Here is a 13,828-nt window from a genome sequence, read left to right as displayed (position 1 = left end):
TTCTGTTACCGAAACCAAGCGTCCATTATGAGTGATCATTTAGGTATATAGCGTGCGAGATCGTCGAGTGGATAAAATTTACCCTAGCACCCTTGCTGTTGTGTATAAGGTGTCCTGCCAAAAGTAGGCCATATTTAGAAAGTTGGTAAAAATTCAGTGAAAGGGGAGGAAAACTTTATGAGCATCGAAAATGTTCTAAAATTTGAAAGGGAGTGGGTGGTTTTTCAAATTTTAAATGAGATGATTTTGAATTTAAGTTTGGTACCAAAGCTGCAGAGAGGGGAAGCCAGCCACCCAGATCATCTCACGAAAAATATTACAACATTGTAATAATTATAAAATACAAAAAGTAGAGTTCATCGTTTGAGATTTTTTAAATTTTTTGGGGGTGACTTTGCACAAAATTCATTAAAAATTTAATTTCTCAGGAACGGCAGTACCAATTTTGATCAAATTTAAAATTTCACAACTAGACTACTAGCCGCACATTTCACCATCATCATCAAGTTTCAAAAGCTCAAAGCTTTCAAGTTTATCGAGCGACAACATTTTTTTTCAAAATTTTTTAAAACTCATTGCCTAGAAAATGACTGAACTGATTTCGATGAAACTTGAAATCTCGCTAGGTTTGCTCGATTTCTACAAAGTACTAATACGACCCTCAAATTTTAGTGAATCATTCATGAACGAATTGATCAATTGTTTGAAAGAACCATATATTTGCCAACGAATCGATCAATTCTTTAATTTATGAATCAATTCGTTTGCGAATGAGTCACTAATACGAATCAATTCGTTCGCGAATGATTCAGAAAAAATAATTCAATTCGTTCGTGAATGATTCGCCAAAAATTGAGTAAATGAATCAATTCGTTCGCGAACGAATCACTTATATATGAATCGATTCGTTCGCGAACGATTTACTTGTACGAATCGATTCGTTCGCGAACGATTCACTTGTATGAATCGATTCGTTCGCGAACGATTCACTTGTACGAATCGATTCGTTCGCGAACGATTCACTTGTACGAATCGATTCGTTCGCGAACGATTCACTTGTACGAACCAATTCGTTCGCGAACGATTCACTTGTACGAATGAACGATTCACTTGTACGAATCGATTCGTTCGCGAACGATTCAGTTGTACGAATTGATTCGTTCGCAAACGATTCACTTGTACGAATCGATTCATTCGCGAACGAGTCACTTATACGAATCGATTTCTTCGCGAACGAATCACTTGTACGAATCAATTCGTTCGCGAACGAGTTACTTGTGTCTTGTACGAATCGATTCGTTTGCGAACGAGTCACTTGTACAAATCGATTCGTTCACGAACGATTCAGTTGGACGAATTGATTCGTTCGCGAACGATTCAGTTGTACGAATTGATTCGTTCGCAAACGATTCACTTGTACGAATCGATTCATTCGCGAACGAGTCACTTATACGAATCGATTTCTTCGCGAACGAATCACTTATACGAATCAGTTCGTTCGCGAATGAATGTTTAAATAAAAGTGGATCAATTCGTTCGTTAAAGATTTTTATTTTACGAAAAGTCGGTCTTCTCACGCTCAATGCGTGAGAGTTTTTTTTTATTTAAATTTATTTTTGAATAATTTTTTTACAATCATTTTACAATTTTGTAAAAAAATCTACTTGAAAGTAAGGAAAATTGCATTTTTTTTCTCATTAGATCCTACTTTGAAGACTCCTAGTCCTACCTCAGAATTTGAACGTACTAGAAATCTCAAAAAAAAATTTATTCTCCAATAAAATTTATTCTTTCATTTTAGAAAATGAAATTTGCAAAAATATTTCCAAAATCATCGACGAATTCCTTCGAACAGTTTTTTTTGAGAACATCGTACTTACCTACTTTGAACAAAGTTAACAACATTTAGGTAAACCACGTTCAACTTTTCCACCGTATTTCTACAAGTTCATTGGTAAAAGAAAATATTCTATTTCTTCGCAACCTGCAGGGTGATATCATTTCTATACGATACTCAACGGTCGTCGTTCTCTCAAACAGTCGAATTGGCGAAAAATTCGATTAGAAAAATTTCCAGAAACGATATTGGTTTCAGTGTAAATAACATTATTTCTACTTTACTTATAAACCAAATAAGAAAGAGAGAAAAAAAAAGGGTAAAAAAACAACAGCCAAACATGTCATACTTTTATCGATTTTTATTAGCGAGTAACAATACAGTACCTGTGCACTTTACTTATTAACCTTACCTAGCTTATAATATTGTTGCTTTCATTCCAAGCTCTGGTTTTACCCACCCACTCACCTGCGGTGGTGAGCATAAAGCTGTAGATACCTTCATCATACCCTTGAAACAATACCAACGAACAAAGGTACAAGCTGCGTGAATTTTTTATACCTTAGGCCTACTGTGAATTTGTCAAAATCACGCTTAATCTTTTTTTTTCTTCTTCTCGACCTTATAGTATAGGAATAGTAGAGAAAATATTGTCTAAAAGAAACAATGTTTAACGAAGCGAGCCACGCGGAGAATGAAGGACGAAAGAAGACGATGAGGAGAAAAAAATACTGGCGAAAAGCGTCTAAATGTTTAATAAAGTGTTAAAAAAATAGATAACGCGGAATATTGAAGAATTTCCAAGTTCATTAAACAGCTAAACGAATAATGTTTCGAGAAACTACTTCGAATACGTAATGATCCATTAAACAATTTCTCCCCATTATATTTAAATATCCATTAAAAGCAACCGCAGGCGTCCTTCAATCATTTCGCAATATTAAATTTCCACCATCGAATCATTTCTAGTTTAGGAAAATCTTTACTTAGATTTTTACCCGTTCCCGTTCGACTTTTATGCGTTGTTTCCTTAATGTGAAATTAAACCTATCTTTTGAAACAATTCTCCAAATTTACGGTTATTTTTATATGCGAAGAATTTCAATTTTCTTGACCGTAATGCCAGTTTTAAAAAGGCATTTTTCTCATTTTTAATCTCAATTATTAAATTTTAAATTGACTAGTCTTACCTACACAAAATACTATCATGAACTGGAACTTTTTCGTTTCTGTTCAATTAAATCATAAATGGGATAGGTACGCGATCTTTTGATAGAAATAGGTACTAAAGATGGCCGAATGGTGTTTCTTTCGCCATCTAACGGAGTAACTTTGCGACTCATAAATTAATGGTGAATCGAAATACACCTGTAGATGGAGTTAAGGCTATGAGAAATTGTCATTTATCATTGGAGAACAAATTGACCCCCCCCCCCCCCCCCAAAAAAAAAACACCAAAAAATAAATTAGTCTTCACTCACCATCAGTATGGACATGAACGCCATAGGTGCTTTACTTTTTTGTTTCATGAGCATTTTTTGTTCCTTGTTCCTCGTTTTAAAAGCCTACTCTTACAAAAAAAAACAAAAAAAACAAAAAAAAAATGAAATAAAGCGAAAAAAATTTAATATTTATTTTTTACAATGCACATCATAATATACCAACTGCATCAAATGAAATTGAGTATTTTATAGACTACATGATGCATGTTATTGCATCTGAAGTAAACATCTACCCATAAACAATTTAAATTTTATAGATACCGAACTAATGGATAAGTACCTACACAAACGTAAAATTACAATCAGTATTGATTATTATAAATTTATTTCTTACAACATTGTGTGTAAAACTATTCAAATGTACTTGTATTATGTTTTAAAGGGAATATTTTTTCTTAGACGGCAGACTTTTTTTTTTCAACATTTTGTAGAATAATATTTCAAATCACACAGCTTACATTATCTACTGATGATTTACCCACTCAAACAAGTTCAATATTCTTCACCTCACTCGTCAAGAAATTGTCAGTAATATTTGGCGCTTAATGGTCTACTAAATCATATAATTCCACCCCAATTGGTACCCACTATTAATTGAAACTAAGGTACATGTAATAAGGTCAGTCTTGGCAATCTACGAGTAAAAATGCCTGTAAAAATTTCAAAATTCCAAAATTTATTCTCACAGATGTTTAATTAAGGCAGTTTCTTCACTGGTGTTTTTTCAAACAGTTTTTCTTGAATACCTATTTCCTCATCATGACTTCCTGAAGAAAAATTACTCACTAGTCACTTTGAGCAGTTAAAGAATTTTACACTCTACAATATTACAAATACATAGGTACTTGCAATTTTTCAAAATGCTTAATTTTCTTTAAAAATCTGTTTGTGTTCACAATCAGCTTGGTTTTTAAAAACTAAGTAGGGTAATTGTAAACAAATAGTTTAAAAATTTAATTTTCATAATTATTTAATTTTCAGCTCTGGACCATGCTCAGCCACCCTTTGAGCTGGCCTCAGAGGCGAAGTTAGACTGCAACAAAAAGACAATACTGTCAAGTAGGGGTAGTACTGTTGCAACGTTAATGTAAGATGTTGCGTTGAGTTTTAATTAATTAATTAGTATGTTTTGTGTGTATCAACATCGTTCATAATTCAATTTATGAAATATCTATTCCATACAATCATATCAATTACAGTATCAGATAAAAAATTAAAAATTGTTTTAAACCTAAATTCAAGTAAGTTTGGCCTCTTTTAAACATGTTTTAAAAGTTTTTGAATTTTGAAACCTGTTTAGGTAAAACAAAAAATTTTGTTTTTTAATTTTAGCCCAAAAGAAAACAACAAGACCATTTATGAAATGGGGTTCTTGTTGCACACTAAAGTGAAGGTAGAACCTCCGGCAAAAAAGAGGGAGCTACCTCAATGTAAAAACTGCCAGCAAGTTGGTCATACCAAAACATACTGTGCAAGGAAACCCAGATGTGTCAAGTGTGGATTTGACCATGAAACAAAGCAATGTAGGAAGAAGAAAGAAGACCTAGCCAAGTGTGCTAATTTGTAATGGTGATCATACAGCTAACTTAGGTGTCCAGTATATCAAGCAAAAATTGCTGTTATATCTGAACCAAATATGACAGTACTGATCGTGTCAAGCAAAGGACCACATAAAGCCAGGAGCAGATAACAACTCAGAAACCTGAACAAGCCAAAATTGTCAAAAGAAACCTTCCAAAGAATAACACCAATGAATCAGATGAACCAGTGGGCTGGAAGAGCAGCCAAGCTCAAGAGACATTTGCGAACTGCTTTTAAAAAAATGGATAAAAAAATTTCTCAAGTTGAAAACTCACAAAATAAGCTCAAAGCAAAGAAACATTCATCATTTAAAACCTCACGACTTGGGCATAGATATTATAAAAAATAAATAGAGTACTCTCACTGGAGAGAACCCTGCACATGTCATGTACGTAACTAACTTGTTTAAAGTTTAAAGTCAGATGCATTACTTATTTAAGGTCTTCTTAAGATTGTAATGAACCTTGTTAAATAAAATGTTTAAAAAAAATGTGTAATGGTGTTAAAAGTATTTTTATTTTTTTGTAAATCTATCCCTCAAAAAAGTTTAATAATCTAACCTGACTCTGAAGTTTGGAAGATTTTCCAGCCCTCAAATTTTTGGCTCTGTTTCATATTTTGTCTCATACCATCTAGTGAAAAGGTACGTGTTTTTTCTTAAGGGCAGATTCCATCATTATAATTATAATAACATTTTCTCAGTGAAATATTTATACCACTTGTTCATTGAGCAGGGCCGGCACTTTTTCAATTTCTCGCCAGGTGCAAACTCTAAATTATTGTAATTTGGTGAAAAGTGTGAATAATTTGGAGGGGGGGGGGGTAAACAGAAACCACAAAAATCTTGAATTAGCGGGGGGGGGGGTGAAAAAAATGTGGTGAGATTGCAGCAATCAGCACTGCATTGTCTATACAAACGCACAGCTGGAAAGAAAACTGAAAATGTTTCAATTGAATTGATTTTTCAAATTGAAGTCTGGATTTTTTTTAGCTGAAAAAAAACTATTGATCCTTTAATTTTTAGTGAGTTTTTGAAACATCTTAAAATGATTAGGTCTTTGAAAGTTAGAAATATTCAAATATATATTCTGAATCAATAATCAACTGCTTTAAAAAAAATCAGTTTTTCCCCCTTTAGATTAGAATTATTCAATACAAAATATAATTTCAAATTTTCTATCTTCCAAAATGGATAGGTTTTTGAGATCAAACTAATTTTTTCACAGCTTTTTCAAGTATGCATGAGACACGTTCCAAAGATATAAAAAATAGGAACTTGACAGAGGGTCGCCGCGCTAGTGTTGCCTTGTTTCTGATTGGCTGATGAAAGGTCCCCGAATAAACATTGGAATGTATTGTTGTGAAAATTGAAGGAAAATTGTTGAAAATTGCTGATAACAACGGGACCTTTCGTTAGTTCCCGTGTTTTTTACTACAATTTCCTAGAGCGCGACAGTTGTCTTGTCAAATCCCTATTGCTCAATTAGATAAGATTTCATTTGATAGGTTTTTCCAAGTTTGAGAAAATTCAATCGGCAGGGACGTGTAAGGTCAATTTTCAACAAGAATTGAATGATGTTTAAAAGAATACAATAACGAAAACTGGAACTCCGAAAAAAATAGTTTCATCTACCTCTCATCCATCACTTTAAAAGCGCCAAAATGTTTGAAATTTATTATTTTTGAGAAAAAAAATGGTTGAAAACAATACAACAATACAGGGATACCTATTTACATAACCAAAAAAATATAATTCAATTCATCATAATTCAGTCTTGGCCCTTTTTACTTTCCAAACAGCGCGCAGCGATGTAAGGAAAGTATTGTAATCGGTCGGTTTTGTATGTATGTATGTATGTATGTATTTACGTAGGTATGTATGTATGTGCATTGTATGTGCACAAAAGTTTGTGAACACGATTGCAGACACCCTAATTGAGATACTAAGTTGAAACTTGCACCTAATGATAGGTCCCATTGGAGGATGTCACAATAAGCTTTTCAGATTCCTATCTAGAATGGGGGAAAAATTACGAGCATTTTGTTGCGAAAACTCATGGCGTTCCCTATTCAATGGTACGTCAATGACGTCACAGAAAACCAGTTGTTATCCTTAGCGCAGTGAATGCGAAGGCGCTCCAGATGTTATGAACGGCTTTTATGCCAAGTGCTCCCCAACATTCGGAAAGTTTTGTAATGCTTGCATCACGGTTTATTTTGAGAAGGGGTTTGTATAAAAACATAGGTAAGTATTTTTTTCAACACTAAAGATCTGATTTTCTAAGTAGGTAATCTCCCTCTCAGTAAACTTCGTCACCAATTTTTTGTCAAAATTCAGGACTATGTACTCGTACTTTGTATGCAACAGAAATAAAAATTCCATTTTTTTTTTTTAATTTATATAATTTTTAAATTCGAGAGATTTTGATTTGTTTTAAAATTTGTACTTGTACATACAAAAATAGGTTTATGTTTTGACATTTTTGCCAGGTGCATTGCACCTGGTGAAAATCCTGGCCAGCACCTGGGCTTCCGCCGGCCCTGTTATTGAGTAAGTTCATTAGGAATTGGGGAGAGGGTGGGGAGCAATTCTTCCAAGTTCATTTTTATGAGTGTTAAATAATGTAATGACCAGATTTTACCTCACAAATGCAAGGCTATATTTTGCCATTTAAAACAGGAGTCATTGTTTCCTTAAATTTTGCAAAGCTTCATATTTGTCTAAGCTGAATCTCATGCTGAAGTTCAACTTTTACAAAAAACATCAAAAAAATATGTCCATTGCAACTCTTTGCTCTATGATAGTTGTTGTATGTATTTGTACCTATTTTTCATCTGCTGTGTTTTTGTTCGTAGTCTTATAATTTGGAGAGAATAATGCTAGTTGATAATATTGAAAAGTAATGAAGTAGGTATGGTATTCATTTTTGTGTGCCTTGTTATGTTGTTATTTATACTTAATTTAATAGAAAAACGTATTGGACTGATTTTATTTCCTTTTGATTGTGTCGGAGTTATATATTTTTCTCTCCTGCCTATTAGGCTACTGTAAATTTTCTTATTTAAAGTGTCACAGCATATAATATTCGACAGTAAATTCTCAGACGGACAATATTTTTAGTAATTTGTTTATTTTATTTTAAAATGTGTATATTTGTTAAAATATTGAATAAAATTACCTCTAATTCGTTTTCTTTATTTCTTTTAATTAATTCATGTTACAGATAAAAATGTTATACAAGAGAGTCAATTATCAGAGATTGAACCAGAATTTGAAGAAATTAAATCATAATGTGCAGAGGTATACTGCCACAATTTGAAGAGGTGGAACCTTGATTTACAAAAGTGGAACCACAATTTGAATTTTCAGATGGGGAAACAATAGGATTAGGAATGAAATGCGATTTTTCTCATCCCTTTATACCATATCCTGATAGGGCAGGAGCTCGGCTTAATTTTAATGTGTACCTATTCATTGTTATTAAAAATCAAAGACCTGTGTTTGGTCATTTTACATATATAAAGAACCTTTATATTTTATGAGAGGCATAATTGTTCTAATTTTTATGGACTATGATATCATCATCAGTCTGATGGTGTATGTACTGTTAGAAAGAGTATAGAATCCAGAACAGTAAGAGTTTTTTTTACACTTCATCTTACTTGGAAAAAGGAAATCTATTAATTTACCTAAGTATGTACATGCATATGCAACATCATTTTGATTTCTTATAATTATGCGTTTAACTCGATTCAGGAGCTATTGTAAGTAATCTTCAGTTAGGTACCTCATTGTTCAATATGGCCGACAAAGAATGAAGGAGATGCCAAATTGAAGTTGTTGTCATCATCATGGTCCGAAGGAGAAGCTAAAGAACTCAGCATCCCTCCTCCTTCAGCACCTCCGCGTCATGAAGTTCATCTAACAGTGAGTATAAAATTCTATCCAACTAATTTAAGTAGTATTTGATGATGTTGGAAATTAAATGGTTATATACGTAAATCTAAAGGCCCACATATTATACAAAAAAAAAAAAAAGAAAGAAAACTGAAATATACTAAATCACTGATCGCTTATTTTTTCTCGTTTTCTTTTTTTTAGCTTTTGAATTATTCTGTAAGTCTAGAGTCAGAGTCTTTATCAACTTTAGGTACTTGGAAATTCGCCATAAAGAATCTATAGCTTATTAACCTCATTAAGAAATTCACTTTTTAGGTAGGCTAAGGTGGTTTTTAATGAATTGTTTCGTCTAGTTTGTTTTGTTATTATTTTCTGTGTTTTATCTTTAGTTATACCTATTAGTTTATTTTATCTTTTATGCAATTTATAATCAACATTTTAGTTTTGGTTCGTTTTATATATTTCGCAGAATAAAGGTAGAACCTAACTAATTAAATTATTTTTCTGGATTCCACTTCACACACACAGTTTCCCACAATCAGAGCACTTTCATAAAACAGCTGCACTTTATGAAATTCAAGATAAGTTATCATAATGGTAAACAATAATGCAATTTTGTTTTTTGGAACGGAAGTATTCATACTTGATGATGGTGAAATTAATTTTAGCTTCCATGTGATTCGATAAAAGTGGATGCCATATTAGCCATAAAGACTCATAAGCCTCGTGAAGAAAACCGCTCTGATTCGCATCCAAACTGATATAGACCTAGTCAGAAAAAAACACATTCATAATATAGCTTGCAACCTAACACACATTTATAATTATTAATTATAGCTATAACAATAATTTTAATCATCATACCTTCAATTTTCTTGCCTGTAGTTTTTTTTTCAGACAATAAATATGTGCTTGTCTGTCGGCTAAAAATTATAACACGTATTTTCTAAAATTTAACGAAACTTCGATCTGATGTCATATTGGATCATGGGAGTTGTAATCCTTCTCAAGAAGGCAGCCTGATTCACCACGCACCGTCTAAATTGATATACACCTACCAAAAAAACGCATTCATTTTAAAATAAAAAATAAAACATTATGGCCTATAAATTTACGTCAGTACACACCAAGTAGTGTTAATTCATCATACCTTCAATTTTTTTGCCCGCAGGTTCAACCCATGAGTTAGTCAATAGCCAAAAACAATCTATAAGGCAACCAGTTGTTTGATTCAGAATCTCAGCTAAGTAAGTGTATTTTCTCTGCGGTCTGCGGTAATTTTGGCATTGTAACCACTGCCACTATGAAACGATGCTATAAAAATGAAATTAAGGATGTTATTAGATGATCAGAGTGCAATGATGCAAATATTATCAAAACTGAGGTACATATTTACCTGTCTCAAATGCGTTGCTAATTCCAACAAGACACACTGCATGATGGTGACATACAGATCCCACTTCATTTTAATTCACACGCCCAAAATCATGCACCAGCACTATATAATTGTTTGTGAACAAAGAAACACGATGTTTCTTATCGAAATTGAATAATTGATTGTTTCGGCACATTACGATTGATTTTCCCGAGAGTAGCAAAGCTTAGGTAACAGGTATTACAGTATTAGGTACTGTACAGCAGTATAACACATTAAGAATAAATTGCAAAATAAGTGTAGATAAAATTTTTCTGAACATTTTGCTCAACGGTTTTCATCACGTTAATCAGCGTTAATTCGACTTCCTTTATTCATTTTCCAAATCAGCACATCCTCCTCATTGTATTGTACTTTAAAGCACTTAAATAGGTGCAAGTATGGAAATACGAATAGATTCAGTGTTGCCAATGTCATATTGAAAAATCCCGCCAGATTGATCCTAAGAAACCGCTAAAAACAACTAAATTCATCCCTATAGCAAAATCGCTGGACTTCCCACCAGATTTTCATCATTTTTTTAAAACCCCAAGTCATTTAAAAAATGCGTTTTTTTATTTTTCAACCCAAAATTATTGCAACACTGCAAACTAAGAGATAGACAAATAATTGAAAAATCTATTTGACCTCTATTTTTACGTATCCGTTGAAAAAACCTCTTCACTTAATGATCATCAAGTCATCACAAAAAATCAAAATTCGAAAAAATTCAATTTTCAACTCCAAACATAAAAAAAAGTTAAAATTTATTCAGTTGTCTTATTTTGACCTATTTCTGACGGAGCAGGTTGTGGATGATTTGGTAGCATGGTTCAGAATAAATAAAATGAAATTAAATGTTGAGAAAACAAACCTGATACATTTTGGTCACAGTTCACAAAATTTAAATTTGGCACTACCAATTACTAAAGTTGAATGTCTAAAATTTTTGGGAGTATACATCAACTCCAGTTTAACTTGGACTGATCACATTGACTATTTAGCTGGGAAACTATCATCAGTAAATTATCTTCTTTGGCAATTAAAAGGTGTCACCAATGTGCAAACTTTAAAAATGGCATATTATGGAATGTTCCAGTTTAATATGGCATATGGCTTGGTGTTTTGGGGTGGTAATATCAGTCTTATGCAGAGAATTTTTGTAATACAAAAACGAGCAATTAGAATCATCTATCGAATGCAAGCCACAGAATCATGCAAGAATGTCTTTCTTTTAAATGAAATTTTAACCTTACCCTGCTTATACATATATCTGATAGCTCAAATTGTGAAGAAGGGCATAGTAAAGTTACATACTTTTCAACACAGTCATTATACTAGAAATAGCCAACAACTCCATAGCACACAATTCAGGAATAAATTTTACCAAACAAGTATAGACTCCATGGCTGCAAAAATTTATAACAAAATTCCAAATGAAATCAAAATTATCAACTGCACAAAATTATTCTCAAAAACTCTGAAAAAATGGCTACTAAAAAAAGCATTCTATACAATAGATGAGTATATGGACGCTGTTACATAACTGAGTGCACCATTATCTTTAAGATACCTACCTATATCATATTTAAATATGTGTGCTTATCTTTCGGTGCCTCTATTTCAATTTATTTTATTTTATCTTATTATTCATTTTTTTCTTTTTTTCCTCTAAAAGATACCTACCTATATTAGATTTAAATATTTGTGCTTAACTTTTGGCGCCTCCATTTCATGTTATTTTTTAATTTTTTAATTTTTTTTTATCTTATTATTCATTTTTTTCATTATTATTATTTTGTTTTTTTTATGTATCTTTATTATTTATTGTACTGTTAGCAAATAAGTTGACTTTGTAAATGCGGCGTATGCTGCCTATTACAAAAAATATACTTGAAAAAAAAAAAAAAAAAAAAAAGAAGTTTATAAAAATCACACTCACAGCAATAAAATTAAAATTCGTTAATTTTTTGAAATTTTGATTTTTTTGTGATGAGTTTATTTCATCGAGTCAAAGGGTTTTTTCAGCTTTTTCAACGGATACATAAAAATAGGGGTCAAATTGAGCCAACGTCACTAATCAAAACTTTTTCTCATATTTTAAATCAAAAAATCGCATTTTTTCGCAAACTTCAAATTTTTTTAAATCGACTTTACGGAATAATGCCATCCCAATTTTTTAATACAGTTGTTCAGCATGAAAAGTTGCTCATAATATATTTTTTCGGAATTTTTTAGAGTCGGAATGATATGAAAACTACGTTTTGAAACTTTTCGATCTAAATTTTCTTATGGTAAAAAATGGCAACACTGATTTTTATGATATCGCCAAAAAACATTTCAAAACCCATAACAAACTATTGGAAAAAGTTTTATTTTGGTAGGTACCGCGGTTATCGAGTAATCCACTGCTGAAATGGATAATATTTCAAGTTCACTGAAAACTTTCACACCCCCTAGAAGCCTTTAAAAAAGGGCTACATGGGCTGCGATTTGTGCCATTGGTCATTCCTTTGGAAGGGCTTTCCACAGGAAAAATTTCAAAAAAATTGCCGACCCCCCCCCCTTACCACTTTTTGGTCGAATTGATGTGGAATTACCCTGAGTTAAAATAGTAAAAGTGGTCATAAAGTCAAAAACACTAGACTTCCCCCCAGCCGCTAGATTGACAATTTTTGGCGATTTTCTATATTCAAAATCACTAGGAATGGCGGGAAAATCGCTGAATTGGCAACACTGAGTAGATTATGACCCTAAGAACAAGCGTTACATCTTACGCAAATTTTACGTACTGCGCATGCGTTAGAAGTACATTCAAGTTGGCAGGTTGATGTCACCATACGGTGGGGTGCTACGTTGTACAATGTAAACAGATTTGGTGCGTGCGCATTACGTAAAACTTACGTAAAATGTAACATATTTACAATGTTGCCAAGGACTACAAAGATGACAAAATGTAAAGTCGATGTCAGTGTTGCAATGTCGCCTGCTTAATTCTTTTATTTTCTTTTTTCATTTGGTCTTTTTTATTACCCATGTACTAAACATTTTTTTTTTACTTATTTTGCCCTTAGGTAGGTATGAATGAAAAACAAACTTGCCAAATTTACATGTTATTTCATTTTATGATCAAAGTGTGCTTGAGCTATAACCAAGTAGGTACCTACGAAAGTTTTAAGTAGCAAGTATAATTAAAACAATAGATAATTACTTACTGGACTTGGCACCGTACATATTTCATTTCGTATAGGTAGTCTTATGCTTAAAATTTTAACATTTTGAATTTACTTTACAATTATGAGAATTTTTATTACGTAAAAATGAAAATCTACGAAGTCATGCATTATTCACATTCAATTTGAAAATATATTCATGTTACTTTTTGAAACGAAAAATATAGGGACAAAAGAAAAATTTCAGTATTTACTTTTCAGTCCAGTGGAAATCATCAACATGGCCATACCTACCTGTTGAAAATGAAAGGTGAAATTATCGCGTATCATTTTTAAAATATCTACCTACCAGTTCAAAAATGACGATTTTATCCTGGGACGAAATAGGTAAGGTAAGACTTTTGGATAAAATTCTACCTA

General features: G+C 32.3%; 1 protein-coding gene and 1 long non-coding RNA gene across 3 annotated transcripts in view; one reads left to right on the top strand and one right to left on the bottom strand.

The window, feature by feature from the left end:
• Window positions 1-3,446: 3,446 nt before the first annotated feature.
• On the bottom strand, window positions 3,447-10,607 carry LOC135843483 (uncharacterized). The gene is made up of 4 exons (XR_010558325.1): window positions 10,218-10,607; window positions 9,972-10,135; window positions 9,686-9,875; window positions 3,447-9,589 (listed from the first exon to the last, which is right to left on the bottom strand). It is a non-coding gene; the product is annotated as an uncharacterized LOC135843483 (long non-coding RNA).
• Window positions 10,608-13,659: 3,052 nt separating this feature from the next.
• Mctp (multiple C2 domain and transmembrane region protein) overlaps window positions 13,660-13,828 on the top strand; it is an 87,737-nt gene continuing 87,568 nt past the window's right edge. The window contains exon 1 of one of the 2 annotated variants that reach the window (XM_065363960.1): window positions 13,660-13,795. In XM_065363960.1, coding sequence (XP_065220032.1) covers window positions 13,768-13,795 — 28 coding nt within the window. In that variant the 5' untranslated portion in view covers window positions 13,660-13,767. Of the gene's footprint in view, window positions 13,801-13,828 lie in introns of both variants that reach the window. The other variant, XM_065363962.1, reaches the window with a different exon arrangement.

The sequence above is a fragment of the Planococcus citri genome, chromosome 4, assembly GCF_950023065.1.
Source record: "Planococcus citri chromosome 4, ihPlaCitr1.1, whole genome shotgun sequence".
Classification (NCBI taxonomy): Eukaryota; Metazoa; Arthropoda; class Insecta; order Hemiptera; family Pseudococcidae; genus Planococcus; species Planococcus citri.
The sequence above is the reverse complement of the archived record's forward strand: the minus strand, read 5'-3'. Positions and strand labels throughout refer to the sequence as shown.